Source organism: Centrocercus urophasianus, unplaced genomic scaffold (genome assembly GCF_019232065.1).
Source record: "Centrocercus urophasianus isolate 14NV4802_14NV808 unplaced genomic scaffold, USGS_Curo_1.0 seq_22, whole genome shotgun sequence".
Lineage (NCBI taxonomy): Eukaryota > Metazoa > Chordata > Aves > Galliformes > Phasianidae > Centrocercus > Centrocercus urophasianus.
The window spans coordinates 19,145,142-19,166,525 of record NW_024884778.1 but is presented as its reverse complement, the minus strand read 5'-3'; the positions used below and the strand labels follow the sequence as shown (position 1 = coordinate 19,166,525).

At 48.8% G+C, this 21,384-nt stretch overlaps 1 protein-coding gene across 1 annotated transcript in view; it reads right to left on the bottom strand.

Moving 5' to 3' along the window:
• Nucleotides 1-16,314, bottom strand: part of MAPKAPK3 (MAPK activated protein kinase 3) — a 41,854-nt gene extending 25,540 nt beyond the window's left edge. The window contains exon 1 of the mRNA XM_042823355.1: nucleotides 16,031-16,314. Within this exon, the coding sequence (XP_042679289.1) occupies nucleotides 16,031-16,255 (225 nt within the window). The 5' untranslated portion in view covers nucleotides 16,256-16,314. The remainder of the gene's footprint in view (nucleotides 1-16,030) is intronic.
• Nucleotides 16,315-21,384: the final 5,070 nt, after the last annotated feature.

Here is a 21,384-nt window from a genome sequence, read left to right as displayed (position 1 = left end):
ATTATTCTATTGTTTCTTTCCATTGCTTTCTCTCTGAACCATTTAACACTCCATCAATAAAAATGTAATAAATAAAACATGGCGGATAGACTAATGGTTCTTTTGCAGCTCGTTCTTGCTACCCACAGACCTCCGTGATACTTAAGAGCCAAATGCCACTTGACTTGTCATTTCAGATATTTTAACATTAATGAATTCTAGGATTAAGGCTGCTTGAGTAACCTGAATTGCTCCCTTTGCAGGTACGCGTTAAGTGCAGTGCTATCTTGTGCTGCTCCTCCCCTCTCAGCTCCATCCAACCTGAACCCAACTGCAGTGTAGATGGGAGTGCAGAGCAATGGGGTCTGCTTGCTGCAGCCTCTCCCACCTCCTCTCCACTTCACATGGGAACTGGAAGGTACAACAGAAGAGGCAGGAGCTTGTAAAGACAAAGAACAGTCTCATAGGTACCACAGCTGAATGCTACTCTCAAAACACTGATACTCTCTTCCTGATGTCCCTTTCTGATGTCCCATGCAACACTCAGGGAGCCAGCTGAGCCAAGCAGCAGTCCTGGTTTACCCTGTCAAGACACAAACAAAAACTCAACATTAAGTCACCCCTGACTCAAATAGTTCAAACAAAGGTCCTAGAAACCAGTGGGTACTTTCACTCCTAGAAGCACATCCAAGTCCTCTACTCCTCACACGCAAAAGAGGAACAACATAAACTTATCTTAAAGCAATGTTGAAAATAGCATGGACCCAGGCATCGCACTGAAAGCACCACAGTACACAGCCAGGAGGAAATGCAAAAACTGCTTTCAGAGTAGGTCTTGAATAAGCAGAAACAAAGTCGTGGCCACATACTGAACAAGGACAACAAAAGCAGCAATTGAAACCAGGCATCCAGCGATCCAGTCATTCTGCCTGTGCACTGAAACAGGCTGACATGGGGCAGAAAACACCAAGGGCAAGAGAGCAAAAGTACATGCAGCATGGATGCTGACATTATGCCTGGGTGCTCTGCTTCCCAACCCTAAACAGGCACTCTTGGAAAGAGCATGAGTATGTATGAGAGACACTGACTGCCCAGTGGTTCAGGTTTGTTTGGTTTCCAGCAACAAACCAATCCTGACAAGACCAAACCCATTTGTGCATCCTCATACTGATAACCTCCCACGATTTACTTGCAGGGCTAAAGCCCACCTACCTACTGCACAGACCCCTCCCACTTACACAAAGAGCAGCCAATGACAGTACACATACTATTAAAAACACAGGTAAACAAGGTGTACAACATTTTATATCAATGGTTTTCCAGCTACTTGATGACTAGAGAGCAACCAGGAGACTGGGAGATTCCGGGATGCAGTCCTCCCCAAGGGGTGAGGGGCATGGCTCACTGAGCACAGGTGGGTGGGCTGATGGATAGACTAGCTGATCTTAATGGTTTGTTCCAACCTTAAAGAGTCTGTGATTTTTAAGTCAATATATGCAAATGATACAAATACAGTTGAAAATGTGGTGGTTTGGTGACAATTGTATCTGTCCAGGAGAACTGCAGTTAAAGATGCAGTACTCTGTGTTGAAGCTGGACTTGATTATCCTTACAGGTCCATTCCAATTTGGGCTATTCCATGATTCACTGTGACATGAAGCTTTCCCCCTGCTGGACCCCATCTCTGCCTCCAATCTCTTATCTTAATCTCAAGGTCCCCTCCTACCAAATCTCATCACCCAAAGACCTCCTCAAAACCCCTGAAGCCGGCACTGGGGCCCTCTGTCAGCCAGCCCTACTCCTGCTGCCTCCAGTGAATTTCCTTTCCTATCCCCATTCTCCACCTGCAGCCCCTGCTTCTGTCCCTCTACCGGGGCTCCTTAGCCTTGATCCCTCTGCTCTGCACACATTTACTGCTCCCATCCCAGCACCCAGCCTATCCTGGAGCCAGCTGTTACTGTTAGAACACAACACATCTCCACAGACCATTAAAAATGCAGAACTCAGCTGAACTTGGAATGATTAAGGGTGACACTGCCCCATCCTAGAACGAAATTCAATTTTAGAATGAAATTGAACTCTCGATACCCTTCAAATCCAAACAAATCACTAGACATTTAATTTGTATTTTATGCAGGTAAACTATTTTTTCCTTTTAGTTTTATCACTGGAAACAGTTGAACAATTTCTACCAGAACAAATCTTGCCCAGGAAACACCAACCTTCAGGCCTGGCCAAGTACCAAAATGAGAGCAGGCAAGCGGACCAAGGCCATGGCACCATTGTGCGTGCTGGGACCCTGTGGGCAGGTACTTGTGCTGTCAGCCCTCTGCCTCTTTCCAGAGACACAGCAGCAGCCCCTGCTAGGACTGCTCCAACAACATCATCATCATTTTCCCCCCCAGTTCTATTTTTTCCCTTTTTTACACAGGATTTGTGACATTAGTCACAGTCTCGATGCCTTCACTGCGATAAACACTTTTCTTAACAGATAGTTTGTGTGATCAAGGACAATGATCGTTGGCTATTTTTGCTCCGTTCTACAATTAACTCTGTTAGCGCCTGAGAGGCTGATGACATCAGAAGAGTAATCACCATTTTATCTGAGATGCCTTTTCCTGATGCTGTCTTCAAGCCGTATATATTTAGCTTCATCACTGCTCACCCTTGTGAGCATCCATCATCCAGAATGAACTCCTCTTGGAATAACTCATGGTGAATGTTTCCCCATTCCCCTCCATCCATGCTCTCTGTCGACGCTGAATTCCACAGGGTGCAGGTGGTGCTTACATCCACACATGAAGAGGCTGCAACATGAGCATTATTCTGTAGTGAATCGGATGAGTCCTGATGCATTAGATATAGCTGAGGGTCTCCAAGTGCAGCTACATGTAAGGTTCTGACATGCTGCTGTGCTGCCATTAATTCATCCCGAAAGGAATAATCCCATACTTAAGTATTAGCCTGCATTGTCCTTGGTGTTTTGTTTCTGCCTAATTCCTCCCACCTTCCAGAGAGCTAAATGTTGTCACCTTCCTGCTGAGCTCAGGGCATCATACCCACTGCTTTCCTCTGTTATTATGTTGTCCCTTTTGTTTCTACTTGAGAATCATTTACAAAGGTAGAGGAATGGACATGACACAACCCCCAGCATCTTTTCTTTTATCGTTTGCTATAACTTCTGTTCAAATTCATGCTCAGTTATTCTAGTGAGACTGGGTGCAGTCTTCCAAGATAGAAAAGCACTGTTCAAGATTTAAATGGTTAACAAAAAGAATCTCTAGGTCTGCTGTCACCTGCCCAATTCAATGATTAAAACTAGGCAGAATTCGTCTTTCACCATTATATCACACAATTTTATGGTACTACGTTGCTTCCCAAGAACAAGGTGTAATTTTCTATCACTCAGATTTTGGTTGATAATAATTAATATTAATAACTTCAGTTCATTTTTCTGACTGCTCACCTCCTTAAACAGAGTAAAAAGTCACTACGGTCCATGGTGGCACTGAGGGACAAGGCTGGTGGACGTGGTGGCTTGATGATTAGACTATGTGACCTCAGCAGTCTTTTTCAACCTAGATGGTTTTATGATCAGAATGTTCTGCTGAGTCAAAGCCTTGTGCGTCCAATTTCTTCTGCTTACACATACAGCAGATTTAAGAGAAATTATAAACTGGCTTAGATATGCAGGAAAACGTAAATCGGAATCAGAACACCCACCTCAAGTGTCCAGTGTAACATTGCAAAAACCTGGGCTGCTGTGGGGTCACCAGAAGTGCAGAACAGTTGCACTGAAAGGCAGCAGCAGCACACCATCTATTTCAGGACTTTTCCCTATATCCAGGGTTTACATTGCACACACAGCCTGAGCACCTCCTGGAAACAGCAATGCTGACAGACTGATATTTTCGCAGCCAGTGGGAAAACAAATATAAGGTCAAAACTGAATTCCTAATTCAAGCCAAACTCTGCCAGATTTTCCAGGAAAAAGGCAGAAGGCATTTCTGTGTGACTTATCCAACGAGCTGGACTTTGTTGTACAAGTGTGCTTACTATCCAGCCTCCAGTGGGCTACGGTTCCCAGTAATTAGTGCTTATTTGCTCCCTTTTTTATTATGAATATAAACGTTGGCTCTTTTACTTCAGAAAAGAGAAGACATGCAAACCTTACACCATAAGTTACATACAACTAGTTTAAAAAAAAAAAAAGAGAAACTTTGAAAACTGATTGGGGAACATATCAACGGTAGAGAGAGAAAAGAACAGAGCAGTAATACATTTCTGTAGAGCACTAATACACTTCTACCTGGCCTCAGAAAAAGTTCAATCGTAAATATTTATTTTCAAAGCATTTTCACTTTTTTTCTTCAATATACGTCTTACTAAGTGAAAAAAACATACTGAGCCTCCCCAGATTTAGCAGTCTGGAAAAATATTAACAATAAATTTAATCACAACTCACAAGTGGATTTTCTATTTACTGACTGCTAAGTGGATCCGAGAGAAGAAAAATGGAAAAACTGCAGAGATGTCTCACGGATTATTAAAAATTAGATGAAGGGAAAGTAATGAAATAGAAGTTTTGGGGTAGAAGGTAAAATTGACATTCACTGACATTTAGCAGTTAAAACGTAATCCTTCCAGAAAATGAACAGCACAATGTAGAGGCAGCAGAGGAGGGAATCAACCCTTCCTCTGACTACGCAAGAGCAAAAAAAAGTTAATAAGGACGGCATAAACTGAATCAAAGAACAAAACCATGAATATTTGCAGGTGAAGTTCTTCCAAGCACACAGCAGGATGACAGAAGGCCCCCAGATACTAATTTTAGCCAGGATTTTGGCTAGACATATTCCCTACAAAACAAGCAGTCAGTTACAAACCATTGCTGATGACACGTCATACTGAAGTAGAAAAGAGACTACTGCTCCTCATTTTGCAGTGGTAACAATTAGTGACCACTCCATTGTAACACAATGGACAGAATTTGTAAAGGATTCTATTCATTTATTCAATAAAGGAAAACACTTTGTAAGTCAAACCATTTTTTAAAAGCAAAGCAAAAAATCCCTGTGTGTTTAGAAGAGTTCATAAATGCAAATAGAGAACACGGACTTCTTCATGACCTTTGATGCTTAGGATAGATGGGAAAGACAACAAGAAAACATGTTCAGCAGCAGCACAGGCATTTTTTCTAGCCTTTCCTTACAGGCCTGTCACACAGCTCACATGACTCTGCTCACACTCCAAACTCAAACCATTCTCCTTCTCTAAAATTGCTCCCCCACGAAACACACTCCTTTGCTTGTAGGAGGCAGGCAAAAACCTGCAACAGGAGCAGCCCTACGCCTTTTAGCTCATACTGATGAAATCAAGACAGTCAGAGACACCAACAACTAACTGGGAATATTTTGATCTAAACAAGAAAGAATTATTGCTGTGTTGGCCCAACGCTTATGAGAACTTTTTCCATGCTTCCCCTGAGACTTGGCTTTTGTGCAAAAATACAACACAGCAATCATTCACCCTCTCTCACACCTCCCCAACAATAATTCAGACAGCAGAGAGGTGGGAAAGACTCAGAATTAATTGCTCTTGTATGAAGTCTTTTATCAATAACATATCACTGTTTTCTCCTCCCCCTCCTGCAGCAAGAAGTTAGTTTGTATAGCTCTCGAGTTCAGTGCCCCATTTTACAATGGTAACAGGCATGCAGCCACAGCTCAAGTCAAGGCAGCCACACTCACTTGCCAAACAGAGGCGTGCCTGCAACATGGGGCTCTGCAGTGTGACTGGAACCAGAAGTCACTCTCACCTCCCTCTGCCTTCTGGATGCCTTCAATCACTGTATCTCAGTATCAGTAAAAACTCATTCTGGAGCTGGGAAACTGGAGGAAAATTCCACTGATACCAATCCACCAGAACTGAGACTGCTTCTAAATAAACTGCCCTTTACCCACTCACCACTCTCACATATCAGTCTGCTTCCCTCTCCTTTGGTGCTGGAAATCCTGAGAAGTCACTTTGTTGGCTTCTGAAGAAAGAAAGACAAGTGGAAACCCACATGGCCAACCCTGACAGCCCTGGTAAAACACCCAATTCCAGCAGACAGGGCACCAGAACCTGAACAAAATCCACAGATTCTGCCCTTTGTAAGAAAGGCTACATCACAAACTCTAGCACAGAGCCAGATACTCGCTATGAAAGCAACAGAAACAAACAGCAAGAATACAACCAGCTCTCAAAACGGGTTGCAGTTCTTTCCTAAATGCAGCTACAAAGTTTAGCCTTTAAAACCCATTAATAGGAATCCAAAAATTGAATTAAAATCATATCAGCACTTGAATACACGATTTCATTTGCATATTTGAGCCAGCTTAAAGCATTAACTTTCCTTTTCTTTGAAGTTTCAGCTTCTGGTTAAATGGAATGAACTGTCAGCAGCTGCTTTTCACTGCAATTTCTATTAACACAGTAAATAAGCAGTAGAAAAGTCTGAAAAAAGTTCCAGCAGCATTAGACTGTTTGCATTTCCACAGGCCAAGCCTAAGAGAAGTGTTCTCCAGCCCTCACAAGAGGAAAAAAAAAGATTGGAATATGAATAGGCACTGTGAAAAACCTCTTGCACTTTACATTTACACCCTAGTTTAGACAAGAACAACTTGTCCAGGAAGACACACCTTACATGAAACTCTTATGCAAGTGAAAGGCTCTGCTAAGGGCTAAGAGCAAGGCTCCACCTCCCTGTGCTTGGTCTGGAGGATTCCATACACCTACTGCAGCAACACATGGCAAGCAGTGAAATGCCTTCTGGACAAGGAAGCTGCATAGAATCACAGCACAGTTAGGTTGGAAGGGACCTCCCAGCCCCATCTCGGACATGGTCTGCCTCCCCCCAACTGAGGCTGCCCAGGGCCCCTGCATGGCCTGGGCACCTCCAGGGATGGCACCCACAGCTCCAGTAAGCACTGCCAGCACCTCAACGCTCTCTGAGTGAAGAATTTCTACCTAATATCTCCCCTCTTTTAGTATAAACCACTTCCCCTTGTCTTAGTGGAAAAAGGCCACTCTCTCAACTCTTTATAAGCTCCCTTCAAGTACTGAAAGGCTGCAGTGAGGTCTTCCTGGAGCTTCCTCTTCTCCACGCTGAACACCCCCAGCTCTCTCAGCCTGTCCATGCAGGAGAGGTGCTCCAGCCCACTGAGCATCCTCACAACACAATTTTTCAGGTGCAGTAGGAATGACTGCATCTAAGGGGTGGGTGCCTCAGAAAACCCCAAACTGGAGCAGGCCTTCTTTTGGCTTCCCATGGCTGGGCAAAGCAGAAGGGCAAGCAGAAGGGCAGGAAGCTCTCAGGCACATAGCGGCCATCAGTCCCTTGGACTGGAAGTGGGGAGCAGAGCTGACCACAAAGCCTCCGCTCTGTGCGGCTACAAAGGGGACGTTGTGCTGCGGCACGGCAGCAGCAGGGCCCTCTGCCTGGAGCAGGGACATCCCTGGTGGCAGCAGCCCTGTTACTGTGGCAACCAGGCTGCTCGTCACAAAGCCACATTGACAAGAAGCCACTTAGGGGGACGGAATCAGGCCCTGAGAGAAATCCATCCTTAACAACAAGACGCTTGATTTTTCACCAAGCACCCCAAGGAGGGATGGTATTTCTCACCGTTGGAACCAGCAGCAAGGAGGATGCTGGCAGTGCCGAGCACCAGGCCTCAGAACACTGCGCATGGGCTGGATGGAAGGGCTCCATCCCCAAAAAACAGGGCTGGTTTGGTCCCAAGGCCTCAGGGAGACTGAGCTGCTCTCCTCTGAAAACAAAACCAAGCCCAATCCAGTTCCCAGCAGAGTAGAAACCAGCCGCAGTTACAAATCCCTGCACCCTGCTGACTCACGCCTTGGCAAACTGCTCTCCCTGGCCAAAATTTCACCACACAGAAAGCTCCATGCACAAACAGCACGAGTCACCCCTGCCCTGACACTTCCAGTTTACCTATTTGAGAAAAGCTGTTCAAAAAACAAAAAAACACAACAACAAGAAAAAAAAAAAAAAAAAAACCAAACCCCCCTAAAAAGGACAAACAAAAGGGTTTTTCAGAGCTCTCCCTTAGCACAGCCCACAGATCTGCCCTCAGCCCTGAGGCTGTCACATGTAGCAGCAGCCTCGAGAGAAAACCACCCTGGGAAAAGGCCCATGGAGAAGAGCCAGAGCTGGAACAGCAAGATTTAAGGCCTGTGAACGGTGCGACTTGAATGAGATTGGCTCCTCAGCCAAAGACGGCACGCTCGGGATGGCTTGTTTCATTGCTTTTTTTAAGCAATTTGGCAAACCAATGCTTCTGGGAAGAAATTTAATTTTACATGATTTTATTTTTTGCTTTTCCTCTTAAAACAGGTCAGGAAAGCTTCAGACCAAAACGTCACACACTGCAAGGACTCAGGAGCAAGGAGGCCATGCATGATTTATATGCAGAGCAAGACTTCTCTCCCCCGTCGGCATTAAAAAGCTGGAGCATTGCAGCTTAATCTCATTTAGGGAGCTTTGAATCATCTTAAATACTTAGGAAGTTTGTGCAAAATACCACAATCCACACAGTTTCTTACGCCCCGATCCAGACAGCCCAGGCCGCCAGCTCTCACTGGCAGCAATGGAGAGTTCTCACGGTTTCTGAGTGAGTAACCACGTTGTTCCTTCCATGCTGCCATCCCCTTCCCATGCATGAGACCTTCTTGCAGTACATGATCCACAGAGCACATGGCTCAGACAATCCTGCTGCAGTGGATCTATTGGAATGTCACCCACAATCTTAAAATCCAGTGTTGTAAAAAGATACTTAACATGGAAAACTCCTTAATGAGGAAACGTGTGTATCATACAAGAAACAGGAACTTTTCCAGTGTCCAGCAAATAGTACTGCAAAGGCATTTGGGGATGCAACATTTTATGTATGACTGTGAAATTAAATAATCCTTTTTTCCTTTCTAAATCACCATGTACAGCGAAGAAGTGAGCACAGAACAGCCTTCACATCCAAAAGATTCCTTGAACAAGTGTCTCAGTTTCACACTGGCTCTTGTTCCCAATGACAAGACATCTTTCTTCCCCATGCTGCCTGTGAGTTTAACACAGGATGAAGATATTCTTTTTTTCTGCTGAGACTTAGCTGACAGCAGGCTACCACAAGTAGCTCACTGTCAGACACGGCTGCTCTGACACGGGGTGTAGCACCTATGGAGAAAAACATACCAAGGGAAAAGAGGTGTGTGAGCCATGACATTCAGGAGAGGTCTTAGTCCTCTCCAAATTGTAGAAGATACTGATGGTATTACCATAAGTAAATGAGGCTGAAACACACCTGACTGGTAGATGAACTTTACAATTCTTCCTAATAGTTCCCTTGCAATAAAGTTAATTTACACAATCACAGAATCACAGAATTGTAGGGGTTGGAAGGGACCTCCAGAGATCATAGAGTCCAACCCCCCTGCCAAAGCAGGTTCCCTATACCAGGTCGCACAGGTAGGCATCCAGGCAGGTCTTGAACATCTCCAGAGAAGGAGACTCCACCACCTCCCTGGGCAGCCTGTTCCAGTGCTCTGTCACCTCACTGTAAAGAAGTTCTTGCGCATGTTTGTGCGGAACTTCCTATGCTGCAGTTTCCAGCCATTTCCCCTTGTCCTGTCTCCATTCACCACTGAAAAGAGTCTGGCCTCGCCATTCTGCCCCCCACACCTTAGGTATTTATAGACCTGGATCAGGTCCCCTCTCAGTCTTCTTTTCTCAAGGCTGAACAGACCCAGTTCACTCAGCCTTTCCTCATAGCAGAGATGCTCCAGGCCCTTCACCATCTTTGTGGCCCTTCGCTGGACTCTTTCCAAGAGATCCCTGTCTTTTTTGTACTGGGGAGCCCAGAACTGGACGCAGTGCTCCAGATGAGGCCTCACCAGGGCAGAGTAAAGGGGGAGGATGACCTCCAGTTACACAAAATCCAGTTACCTGTAATGAGACCCCTAGCTGGCATGAATCAGCAAGGTTTTCTTTTAGTTAAGTGGAACAGGAGGATTTGGACTCTAAAGGGAAGAGACAGAAACAAAGAGGGGCACCAAGCCCAGCGATGAGTGCTGCCTGATCACCACATGCACACACTCTGCCTTTCAGCACTTTCTTTCCAGCAGAAATAAGGCACATACCTACGACGACTCAGATCTTTGGGGTGAAGGCAGGGAATGCACCTGGACCTGCCAGGACTTTGCTGCTACACAAGTTGGGGTGCAACTTGTGCCAGCTTGCTAGTCGATGGGAAGACAGCACTGCCTGTGCAAAGCGGTGACAATGTCATTTGTTTCATGGGATGGTTTAATGCTTTTATAGCATTTACCCTTCAGCTTGAACTCCGTAGGCTTAATGAACTGCTATTGAACCTGGGAGGAATTTACTACACAAGGTTTTAATTGTTTCAGACAGAACACATACATACATTTAAAAAAAAAAAAAAAAAAAAAAAAAAAAAAAAAAAAAAAAAAAAAAAGCATTTGCTGTTTTTCAAATAAGGAAGAAGAGCAGTCAAGAATGGAAGATTATCCTACTAAATTGGTGATGACTACCTTTTCTAAAATCTCGAGTCCAGCTGGCCCTCTGGAAGGTGCCATTCTGGCCCCAAAGCGCAGAAAGATTCAGGCCTGAAAGGCTCAAGCCTTGGATGACTCACTGGTTTAAAAACAATTCTTGCAGCAGCACTGACCCACTTTTTAATCAACTGAATGTTATTTTAGGTATTTTATGCATGTTTACGTAATGCCTACCAAGATTGGCACCAAAGGATAAGATTTGAGGCCCAGTCTCATGCTATCCATGTTTTAGGTACTCCTCCATACACTGGGGACTGCCATTCAACAGGAACTTTTCTGAACTCATATTCTACACCATATCTGCCTTTGATCTACCAACACATAGCTCCTGGAGTTTATTAGTCATACTCAGCTGTGTTACTGATGCTGAATTTACTGTAGCATGAGATAAACCAGTATAAATAGGCTGCAGGAAACATGGTAGGTAAGAGGGAACTACAGAAAATGTCACTTAGCATGCTAGCTTCCTCCTGAAATACACCATCACTCCTGCAAAGCAAGAGCTCCTGCACCCCACACAAAGCCTAACCAACAGTTGTACTTGGCTCTCCTGAATTCCCGTCACAGCTGTAGCTTAGTACAGCATTCCTACCACATTCCAAGGATGTGGCATAATTTTCTACTCTAAAAATGCAACCCATAGCATCCAAGATGCTTGTTAACATTTCCCATTCTAAAAATCAATCAGCCTAAAATAACTTCCACTTTCCCCATGTGCACTGCCTTCTCAATCTCTGCATTCTCTTCCTTGATCATCTTGTTTGAGGCAATGAGTGGGGTGTTTTAGAAGTACCAGTTATTACAGTAACTTGCAAAACAAATACTTTGACTGTGAAGTCTCCTGTTAGTGAGCAACCCTGAGCTGACTTCAGGGGATGCAAGCTGAAAACAGATAATCCAGCAATTAACTTACGTGATGCAGAGCTATTTAACTTAATCAGAAGCAGGAAAATTGAGTAAGAGGCAGAAACACAGCCCAAGACTAAATGAAATTAAGGTGATGCAGAACAGCTATAACCTTCCATAGCAATTCCACTCTGGAAAGCAGACACACACCCCTCTGTACAGCCCTGTGTGTGATAACGATCTCGTGCTAAATTTCTGTTACCAATTCTTGCCTGACTACAACATTATGCTGATACTCACACGGATTGTAGTAGAGACTCCTACTCTATTATCATCATTTATATCATTCACTAAGAGTTCCTTGAAGCTTAAAGACAAAGAGCCTGTTCATTTTTGCGTTCGCTTTTTGTTTTGTTTAATGAGTGGGCTTCCCCTATTTGCCTTCAAATTAGCCAATCACACATGCTGTAGCTGGCACTCACCAGCACAGGCATTTTCCACGAGGCGAGTCACTGCTTCACTCTCTGCTGTTCATCCTAGAGGATAAGAGCCATGAGCCAGCAGGTCTGCTCCTACACGCTGTGCCTTAGCCTGAAAGCCTCAGATGACTGCAAGGCCCTCACAGTGCCTGGTTTGCACGCTGTATTAGGGAACAGGCCCTTCTGCAACTGTTACTGTTATTCGTGAGAGTTCTCCTGAAACAATGTACTTTGTTTTCCTGAAGCCCCAAAGACCTTTGTTTTGCTGCTGTGTCCAGGCAGTCCTTCCTTTTCTTCCTCTGGAAGGCAGCAACATGTGTTTACTGAAGCTGAATAGCATGCCAACGACATACAACGTTTCACATCCTGAATCATCCACCAAACCCTGGAAAGGGCAGATGCAGAATATGCCAATGCTCCAGCAGCAGAACAGTCTCCAGCTCTCCCTTCTTGATCCCGACTCTGTCAGAGCCCTCTCTACCTCCTTTCTTTAAAATAAGGTAGGTCAGACGCGTTGAAATATTACTTTGACACTGCCTGGCGTGACTTTGTACAAATAAAGATAAAGAAGTGAGGGAACAGAATGAAGCACTGGATGTTCTTCACGGGAAGACAAGTGACAGGAGCTGCAGTGATGCAGGCAGGCCAGCCCACCACTGGGGTCTCGGCCAGAGGGAGGAACAGCACAGAACTCTCAGGCTGGGGACAGCAGTAAAGCAGCAGAGGTTACACTGTGTAACCCCACAAGATAAAGTGAACGGAAAGGAGAAGGCTGGCAAAGGAAAGCTAGAAATAAAGGTGACTACATTTCATTTGGCTGCCATTTCTGGATCGGCGATGGAAAGAGACTTGATGTTTTCTAGTTGCAAGGAAGAGACAAAAATGCAGCTGCCCTCTGGAAGGCCATTCCTGGTCCTGCAGATCTGCTTTGTTTATGCTCCTGCCCTTGCGAAGCACAGCGCGCTCTGTTTGGAAACAGCACTGCTCAGCCAAAACGTCCCTGTGCCTGTGACAGTAACTAGCTTAGGTTTTCTGCAGCAGGACAGCAATGTGTGTGGCATTTCAGTCTAACAGAACAAAGCTGACAACACATTTTAAAAACGCGTAGCAAATCTCAATGCCGAGCCATGGAATACTGCACACAAGCACAGCCCTGCAGGATCTCTGAGAGGCTGTCCTGAATTTTTCTGCATTAAAGTGATTACCGACATTCTAACTAGCTCTGATTATGGGCACAGATGAAAGCTGACAACAGGGAGCTCCCATTACAGCGTGTAGAGCTGGACTGACACATGGCTCTGGGAAGGAACATTTCTGCCTGTTTGAGCCCTTTCCTCTCAAGTACCTCAGTTAAAATTCCTTCCATTGAGTAATTTCTATCCAGATCCCGGCTGCGCTGGCTTTGTTCCCATGTAAAAGAAAACCTGCAGGCAGAAAGCAGTGCCATCTGCCAAGTCAGAAGCTTTAATGGACAAGCGTGGTGTGAAGGGGAACAGACTATCATGCTCCATCTCCAGCAGCAGGAGCTGCTGAACTATTTATCCACAAATACAGATACCAATGGAGACTGCACAAACAGCCTCCAGGGAATGTATGAAGAAAATCACCCAGTATGTTTTTTCCCCCTCCTGCTCAACTTGCAGCCCAGTCTGTCCATTCTCTCCACCCAAGAGATCAGGCTGCAGCAACCTTCACTTCCCATTCCTGCAGCTGGATGTCAGCGCACCCATTGGCACAAGCAGTGGCAAGGCCGGAGCACCATGGCCCTGCCATCCCTACGCACAAACACACACAAAAGTTGCCTCCGAAAAGCCATTTTTCCAAGTTTTCTTTTTAATTTAGTAAGTGTTCTGACCAGATGATGTGCTGTGAAGTCCTACCTGGTGCTGGGGAACGCTACGGCCCTGTCGAGGTTTCACAAAAAACAATGGGCAAACTTCTCTGAAAGCCTTCATCCAGGTCTACAAAAAAGATTTTATGTCCTTTCCCATTAACCAAGTGATTTCCAATTATCCAAGGAAAGTTTTATCCTTCCTTGTTGGGTAATCTTCTCATTAGACCATCTTTGGAGAGAATAGCAGGTTCTCTACAGACTGCTGGCAATATTACTTAATGGCATATTTAACTTTTTTTTCCAGCACTTAAGCTCACAACAGTGAGAAATACATACATGTACACGGTGAAATATTATCTGCCATTTAAACTCCCAGAGAACTCCTAAGGATCTTAATATTTGTGCCCATTTTGGAAGGAAAGCATGCACATGGCACAGCTGGGAGCACGATGCTCACGTAACCATCTCAGCACAGTATTGAACATCACTGACAAAGCCCCTGCTTGGCAATGGAAGCGTGTGCTGTGGCTTTCCATATCTTTTAAAAGTTATGAAAACAAAACAACAACAATGGCCAACTCAGTCTGTGCTAAATGGAAGCCAGCATCAGAGGACTTGGTACAGATTCCTCCTCTCTACCCAGCACTGCAGCTTTGCTCCTCCTCTTCCCCTCCCCAGCTCTGAGCATCAAACTAAAGCACTGTACTGAATGGGAACATATTTCCTCTGATTCCAGAGCTGTGGAATTGGCTGTGGAACACCCCTATTTCCATTGGATTGTGCTCCCAAATGGAAATTTCTATCTTAAAATACTTCCATAAAACCTTTGAATGGCGTAGACCAAATATAAAATCCACTGAACTCTTCTAAAAGAGTAAAACAGCTTCTGTATTAACAGAAGGCATGCTACCCCTCATCACAGCACCCTGAGCATGGAAATCACGTTGAAAGCACCTCAATTTATCTCACTTGGTGCAGAATATTTAGGCAGGAGGAACCAAATGAGGAATCGCACCTCAGAGCCACAAACCCCAGGCAGGTGCAAAGCCCCAGCACTACCCACTCTGTTTGCCAGAACTTCTAGTTTCCTCCACGATAAACTCCTGTGAGTCAGCTATGTGCAGAGAACACAGAAACAGCGATAAAGATAAATGAGAGCAATGGAAACACGGCCATTAATCAGCACGTTGTGACAAGTTTTTCTAGTTCATCTGTTCAAATTATTATTATTTTTTTAATAGACAAAGCCACCAGGTACTTCCAACCTCTGCCGCAAGGACTGTGCCGCACAGCAGCTCTCAAGTGACTGAAGTAAGGCCACGCACAGCCCTTGGCTTCCAGCTGCCATCCTGCTGCTACCAGATGCAGATCGAGGCTTAAGAAATAGAAATGCACCCCAAAAACACCTTCACTAATCAGGTAAGCTCCAGCAAGAACTCAGCAACACTCCCACATCGTTCTCACAGCATTTGCTTCAGCTGTTTTCAGTCCTGTTGCACAGCCCCAACCTGGTTTGCATTTGGGCCAGTTATTTTTTGTTGGGTTTTTAACCACATGCTCTAATATCATCAAGAAAACCTCGAGGTTACAGGCTAAAAGGCAAGTGAGTTTAATGTTCCCGAGTTAACGGTCTGTGTTCTTAACTCGTGTTTATCACTACAAATCCTCATTTCCAGTTCACAGCTACTCGCCAGTGCTGACATTACCTGTGCACGCCCAGGCGGTGCCCTTCAGGAAACAGATTGCAAAGATAAAGAGAACAGAGGAAAGGGGAAGCACCCCTTCCAACAAGAGGGATCCTTCCAAAGTCGTGCACCTGCAACAGCGAGCAGGGCCCTGCAAAAGGTCTTCAGAGGGAAGACAGCCTAAAGAGCAATGAGTAGCTAAACCCTTCCCAGTTTGGGCCTATTGAATTACAGAGACCCAAAGCAGCTTCCTTCCCCAGTGTTGCATAACACATCCATTCAGAATCCAGCACGCTCCCTCACAGCACACACCCAGATGTTCTCTTCCCTGCTTTATCTCTTAAATACAAACGAGGCTTTTCCCACTGGTAACGTCCTCCTCAGCACTCACGTGAAATATTCTGGGACAGACTCACGGGCGGGCTGCTATCCCGTAAGCATTGCGAGCATCTCCAGGCTGGGATACCTCACCACGCAGCTCTCCTTGTGAAACGTCAACGGCAAAACAGGAGTGTAACAGGGAGTTATGTGAACCGCAGCCTCCAAAGCCCCAAGGTAAAAGGGAACAGCCCACATACCTTCAGAGCACACTTCTGCCCCGTCTCCTTGTGGAAGCACTCCAGTACTTTGCCGTTGATTCCTAACCCCAGCACCCGCTTGGACAGCTTGTAGTCATCCGTGACGGCGTGTTTCTTTATCTCTAGCTTGACGTGGGCCGCTCCCCCGGGCACAGGCTTCACGCCGCTCCTGCTCTCCACGTGGCTCTCGGGCTGGGATTCCCGCTCTCCTCCATCGCCTTCCATAGCAGGCGACAGCTCGCGGCCACCGCGACGCCCACCGGGCGACCCCGCGCTCCGTCCCAGCGCGCTCAGCCGGCTCACGCAGCGCTCGCCATCGAGTCCTGGACACAAACGGGGGTCAGCGCCCAACGCCGTGAGAGAGCCGCCCGCCGCCCTCCGCGGGCCGCCCGCAGCGGCGGAGAGGCGCTCGTGGAGCGCTCAGCCCCCGCCCCGCAGCTCCCAGCCCGCACCCAGAACTTTCTGCCCCGCCACAGCATGCGCCCGTGCCGAAGCTCGGACCAAAGTCCTCGGCGGAGCCCCGCGCTCAGCGCAGACGGCCCCGCAGCGATAACCCCCGGCGGCCTCCCCGCATCCAGCGCCGTGGCAGCAGCCCCCACCTGCGGCCCTCGGCGGGGCGAGGTTGGGGGAAAGGAGACGCGAGGGGCGCCGCGCCCCAGACCGGCTCTCGTCCCGCCCCGCGGGGTGACACGGCCCGGGGCCCGCCGGAGGACGTTACCTGCCGGTAGCGGCGCGGGCCCGGCCGACGCTTCCCTGCGCGGCGTCCCGGAGGGCGGGCGCTGCCTGGGTCCGCCCCGGGCAGGTGCGCACCGCCCCCCACGCAGAGGGGAGGCCCCGGCCCGAAGGGAGCACCGCCGGCGGGCGTCGGCTCGGCCCTGGGGGGACCGGGAGTCGGGCTGGGGGCTGTGCTTTGTGGAGGCGACCTGAGGCACTCGCGGGCGGCGGCGGTGCCAGGGGATGCCCCGGAGCGCTCCGCGGCTCGCGGGGGGCAGAGGCAGCTGATGAAGTACGAAGAAGGTGGGAAAAATACAAACAAACAAAAACAAACCAAAAATGAGGGGGAAGGGGGACGGAAGTAAGAGAAAGAAGCGGCGGGAGGCGCGGCTGCCGTGACGGCCGCGGGTGGTGCCGCAGCGCGCCCGTGCGGCGGTGCCCGGAGGAGCGGCCGCGGCAGCGCACGGCGCGAGGCTCGTCGCGCTCCGGGGGCACTGACGGGGCCGGGCACGGCCGGCGGCGCCGCGTCCTCCGTGCGCGGATGAGCCGTACGGGGCCGGCCGATAAGGGCCCCTGCTGACTTCACCCACCTGAAACTCTGACAAAGCTTTTGCAGCCCCGGCCCAGGGGCCTCGCTGCAAGAATGGCCACAGCTGAGGCAGAGCGAGCAAATACATTCCCTTTCTTCTTGTGGTCATTTTATAGCTGGGGTAGGTTGTCTGGGCACAAGATGTACCGCTGTGCTAGGGAGAAGCATTACATCCCGGAATCATTATGATTGGCAAAGACCTCTAAGATCACCAAGCCCCACCATCCACCCCCCCCACCTACCTACATCCCTCAGCGCCACATCCCCACAGTTCTGGAACACCTCCACAGATGCTGACTCCCCCAGATGTGCCAGAGCTCAACCACTCTTTTGCAGAAGCTCTTCCTCATACCCAGTGGGGGCCTTCCCTGGCGCAACTTGAGGCTGCCCCCTCTTGTCCCATCACTGTTAACTGGGAGAAGAGGCTGACCCCCACCTCACTACAACCTCCATTCAGGGAGATGTCTGAAGTCTCCCCTGAGCCTCCTCTGGAGGGAAGGATCCCAGTTCCCCCTGCTGTACCTCCCAGGACTGGCAGTGCCAGGGACAGCTTCCAATCAGAAGGAAAATATTATTTATTTATGGATGTTTGCTTTTTGAAGTTAAAAACAACCACAGTATTGTTACACACTAGGACCCCACTGTGGCACTAAATTTTTCCTCACAAAAATCCCTAGAACTGCACGTTAAATATTAATCCTGTTTTTTCCAAAAGTACCCAACAGCAATGACACACTGTTACAATCAGAAAGATTAATGCCATGGAAGGACAACAGAGGAGTGTAACAACAAAGGGAGTAGCATGGATGGAATTTCAAAGAAGTAAAGATGCTCACCCACCTCCAAAGACCCAGGCTCACAGAAAAGACCACTAAGGAAGGATCTCCAACCACAAACCCTTCCCCAGGGCCATCAGCCCTTCAGTGAGGTATAAGAGAGGTGCAAGCTCCACCCCTTCCTATTACACTGCTGTGTAATGCTGTGAATGCTGTGCCTTCACCTGTGCTCCCAGGGCTGACCGGATCCTTTCCCAGGTGCCCAGTCAGTGGTTCAGGCCGTGACTCAACAGTTACCATACACACACACACCAAACAAACAGACAAAACAAATCCACCCTTATTTTGAGAGGGAATTCAGTAGCTTGTCTGCCTTGCCCTACAGTAGGAGCAGAGTTTATCAGGGAAAATCCCAAACCAGGGATTGGTCTGGGACTTTCCCTGATCTTGAGGCCCCAATCTTGCACTGAGCAGTGGGGCAGCAGCCACCTCAGTGTTCCAGCCAGCACACAGCTGGGGTTGCTGCTCCTGGTATCACAGCTACTCACTCCACACAGAGAGAGCTTTATGGCTCGAATACCACTACTTTGGATGATTAAGGTTAATTTTGGCCATCTCATCAGGTATTTTATGCTGCCTTTTTCCTACACCGCAGCAATTCAGTGTCAGCAATATCAGGTGTCAAAGCCAGTTCAGACTGTGAAATATCTCATTTCTCAACAAAAATAAAGTGAAATGAAACATCTCAGTTTGCTGTCTGGTGGAGAGCTGGGAAATCTGGGGTCTCCAAATCCCTGGGGATGGCGTGCTTTGGGAGAATGATACCTACCCGCATGCTGCAGTCATCTGAGTTTATCTCAGACAAAAGGGATTAGGCTGGGGTTGGTCCTCACACAGCAGTGTCTCGAGGAAATCAGTATTGACTGCAATAAAGAAAATGCCACCAGCAACTGAAAATGCAGTGACGCATTCTTCTGAAACATTGCCTCCCCCGGCTGCATTATACAGATGTCCCCTGGCAGAGGCTGCTCTGTCTGTCAGCCTGGAAGTGGGGACAGGACTGTGAGGCTGCAGCATCCTTTCTGCATTTCTAAGGAAGTTCTTCAGAAAGTGCTGTGTCTGTGCCGTGGCAGGAAGGGAAGCTCTGCAGGAAGCTCTGGTGATGCACAGCAGGAAATGGAAGCTGCTGTATGACCTCTAGGTTGGGCTGTGGTGTGTGCTGCACTCTGAAAAGCGGCGCATGCACCTTTCCTTCAGTTCTGCTCTGCAGGTGTTTGCCTCAGACTCAGCAAAGCAAAACAAAACAAACAGAAAAAAATAAAAAGGAGGGAAAAGAGAGGAAGTCATAATAAGGTTTCTGTAAGTTACAAATCCTAGCCCCAAACCCACTGCTGTATCCAGGCCACCCGTATCCTACACCACACTGTGCCCTGATGCCTGGGGGTCCTCAGCACTCTGTCCTCACAGCACTGCAGGGAGATGCAGGGGATCTGAGAGCTGCACTGAATGCCAGCAGCTGTGTTACAGGCACTTGCTGGGGGTGTTTCAGGCCACAGGGCACTTGCAGAGGGACACCTGGGCACCACGTGGGCAGGTTGGATGGGGCCCTGGGCACCCTGCTCTAGTATTAGATCTGGAGGCTCTGGTCCTGCCTGCAGCAGAGGGATTGGAACTTGATGATCCTTGGGGTCCCTTCCAACCCAGGCCATTCTATGATTCTATGATTCCCATTTCAGCAGAGAGAAGAAAAGCAAACTGTTTTTGTTTTTGCTTTTCCTTAGAAGTACCACAAACCAAAAGCATCATAAATCCTCTCATCTGTCACCAGGAGATGGTGCTTCGTTTTCTTCTGCAGTGGAGCACAGTGAATTAATCTCTCACCGAAAGAGATCCCAGCGCGGGAGCAGAGGGGCGGCAGTCAGCCCCAGGGAGCCGCAGCCCAGCGGGCGGTGCTGCGGTGCCGCAGAGCGCCCGGGGACGGCCGCGCAAAGCCGCCGCCCAACGTGGGGATACCGCGCTGCCCCGCAGCTCTGCCCCTCCGCCAGCAGCGCCGCCCGCGCCCGAAGGACGTCGCCAGGTGGAGCCCGATGCCGCCGATGGGACACACGGACGCCGGTGCGGCCCCACGCGCAGACCGAAGGCTGGGAGAGCGGCGCGGCGCTGCAGCTCGGCACGAGGTTGTAGAAGGGGCCGCATTAGGTACGAGGGAACCCTCCCGCTCCCCGCAGCCCGTGACGGCACCGCACGCGGAGGGACGGATGAGCGCGGCTCCGTGCCGGAGCGGGACGTTCAGTCTGCGGGAACCGCCCTGAGTCCGGCCCCGGCTCCGCTGCCCCCTGTACCCGGTGGCCGCCCTGCGGCCCTTCGCCTCCGGTCAGCGGGGACGCCCGGGGCAGGAGGAGGATGGAGCCGACGTGTTGAAAAATAAAGGCTTTGATAGGCCCAGAAGGCCCTGAGGTCTGCATCGCCCGGCTTTGCTGGGTAAAAAAACCTACAGATGGGGGCCGCTCTGAGTGCTTATTTGAGGTCGCTCCGAAAGTAATACCTCCTATTTATTTTCGTGGAAAAGAAAACGAACACAACGATCACAATAACGCTATTTAACAGATCAACTTCTCAGCGACAAAACACAATTATTTCAACACAGCCACCACCGTTAGCTATGCATTTTCACCGGCGATGATGAGCAGTCTTCATGGTAACAACCTGCACCAGCAGAGGTGACCACTCTGCTCCATCAAAGTTGACAATGTCAATGGTTGCCATTTTTTTCTGCGAGGAGGCATTCAGCCCCGTCCCTTCGTTCCCTGCACCCTTCCGTGTCAAGACGCTATTTTGTCAGACTGCCCCTCCGCTGCCATCTGTCACAGGGCAACGAAACGTCATGGGATATCTGCGGAAAGGTTCGACCTCTACCTCCATCCCACCGCCATCCGCCTCCGCGGGCCGACAGCACGAAATAAGAAGCATTACTTTCGGAGCAGCCCCGGCATAGCCGCACCGCCACGCGGGGCACAGCGGGGATCGCAGCGCTCGGTCCGGGCGGAGCCCCGCGCATGCGGCGGGCGGCGGCGGCGCCCATTGGCAGCGGCGGGCGCGGCGGCCTCGCGTTCCTGGAAAGTTCTTGGAAATGGATCAAAGGCGTTTCCGCGAAGCGCGCCGAGCGCAGCCGCGAGGCTCCGAGCTGGATCGAGCCGAGCCGAGCCGAGCCGAGCCGAGCCGAGCCGAGCCGAGCCGAGCCGAGCCGAGCCGAGCCGAGCCGAGCCGAGCCGAGC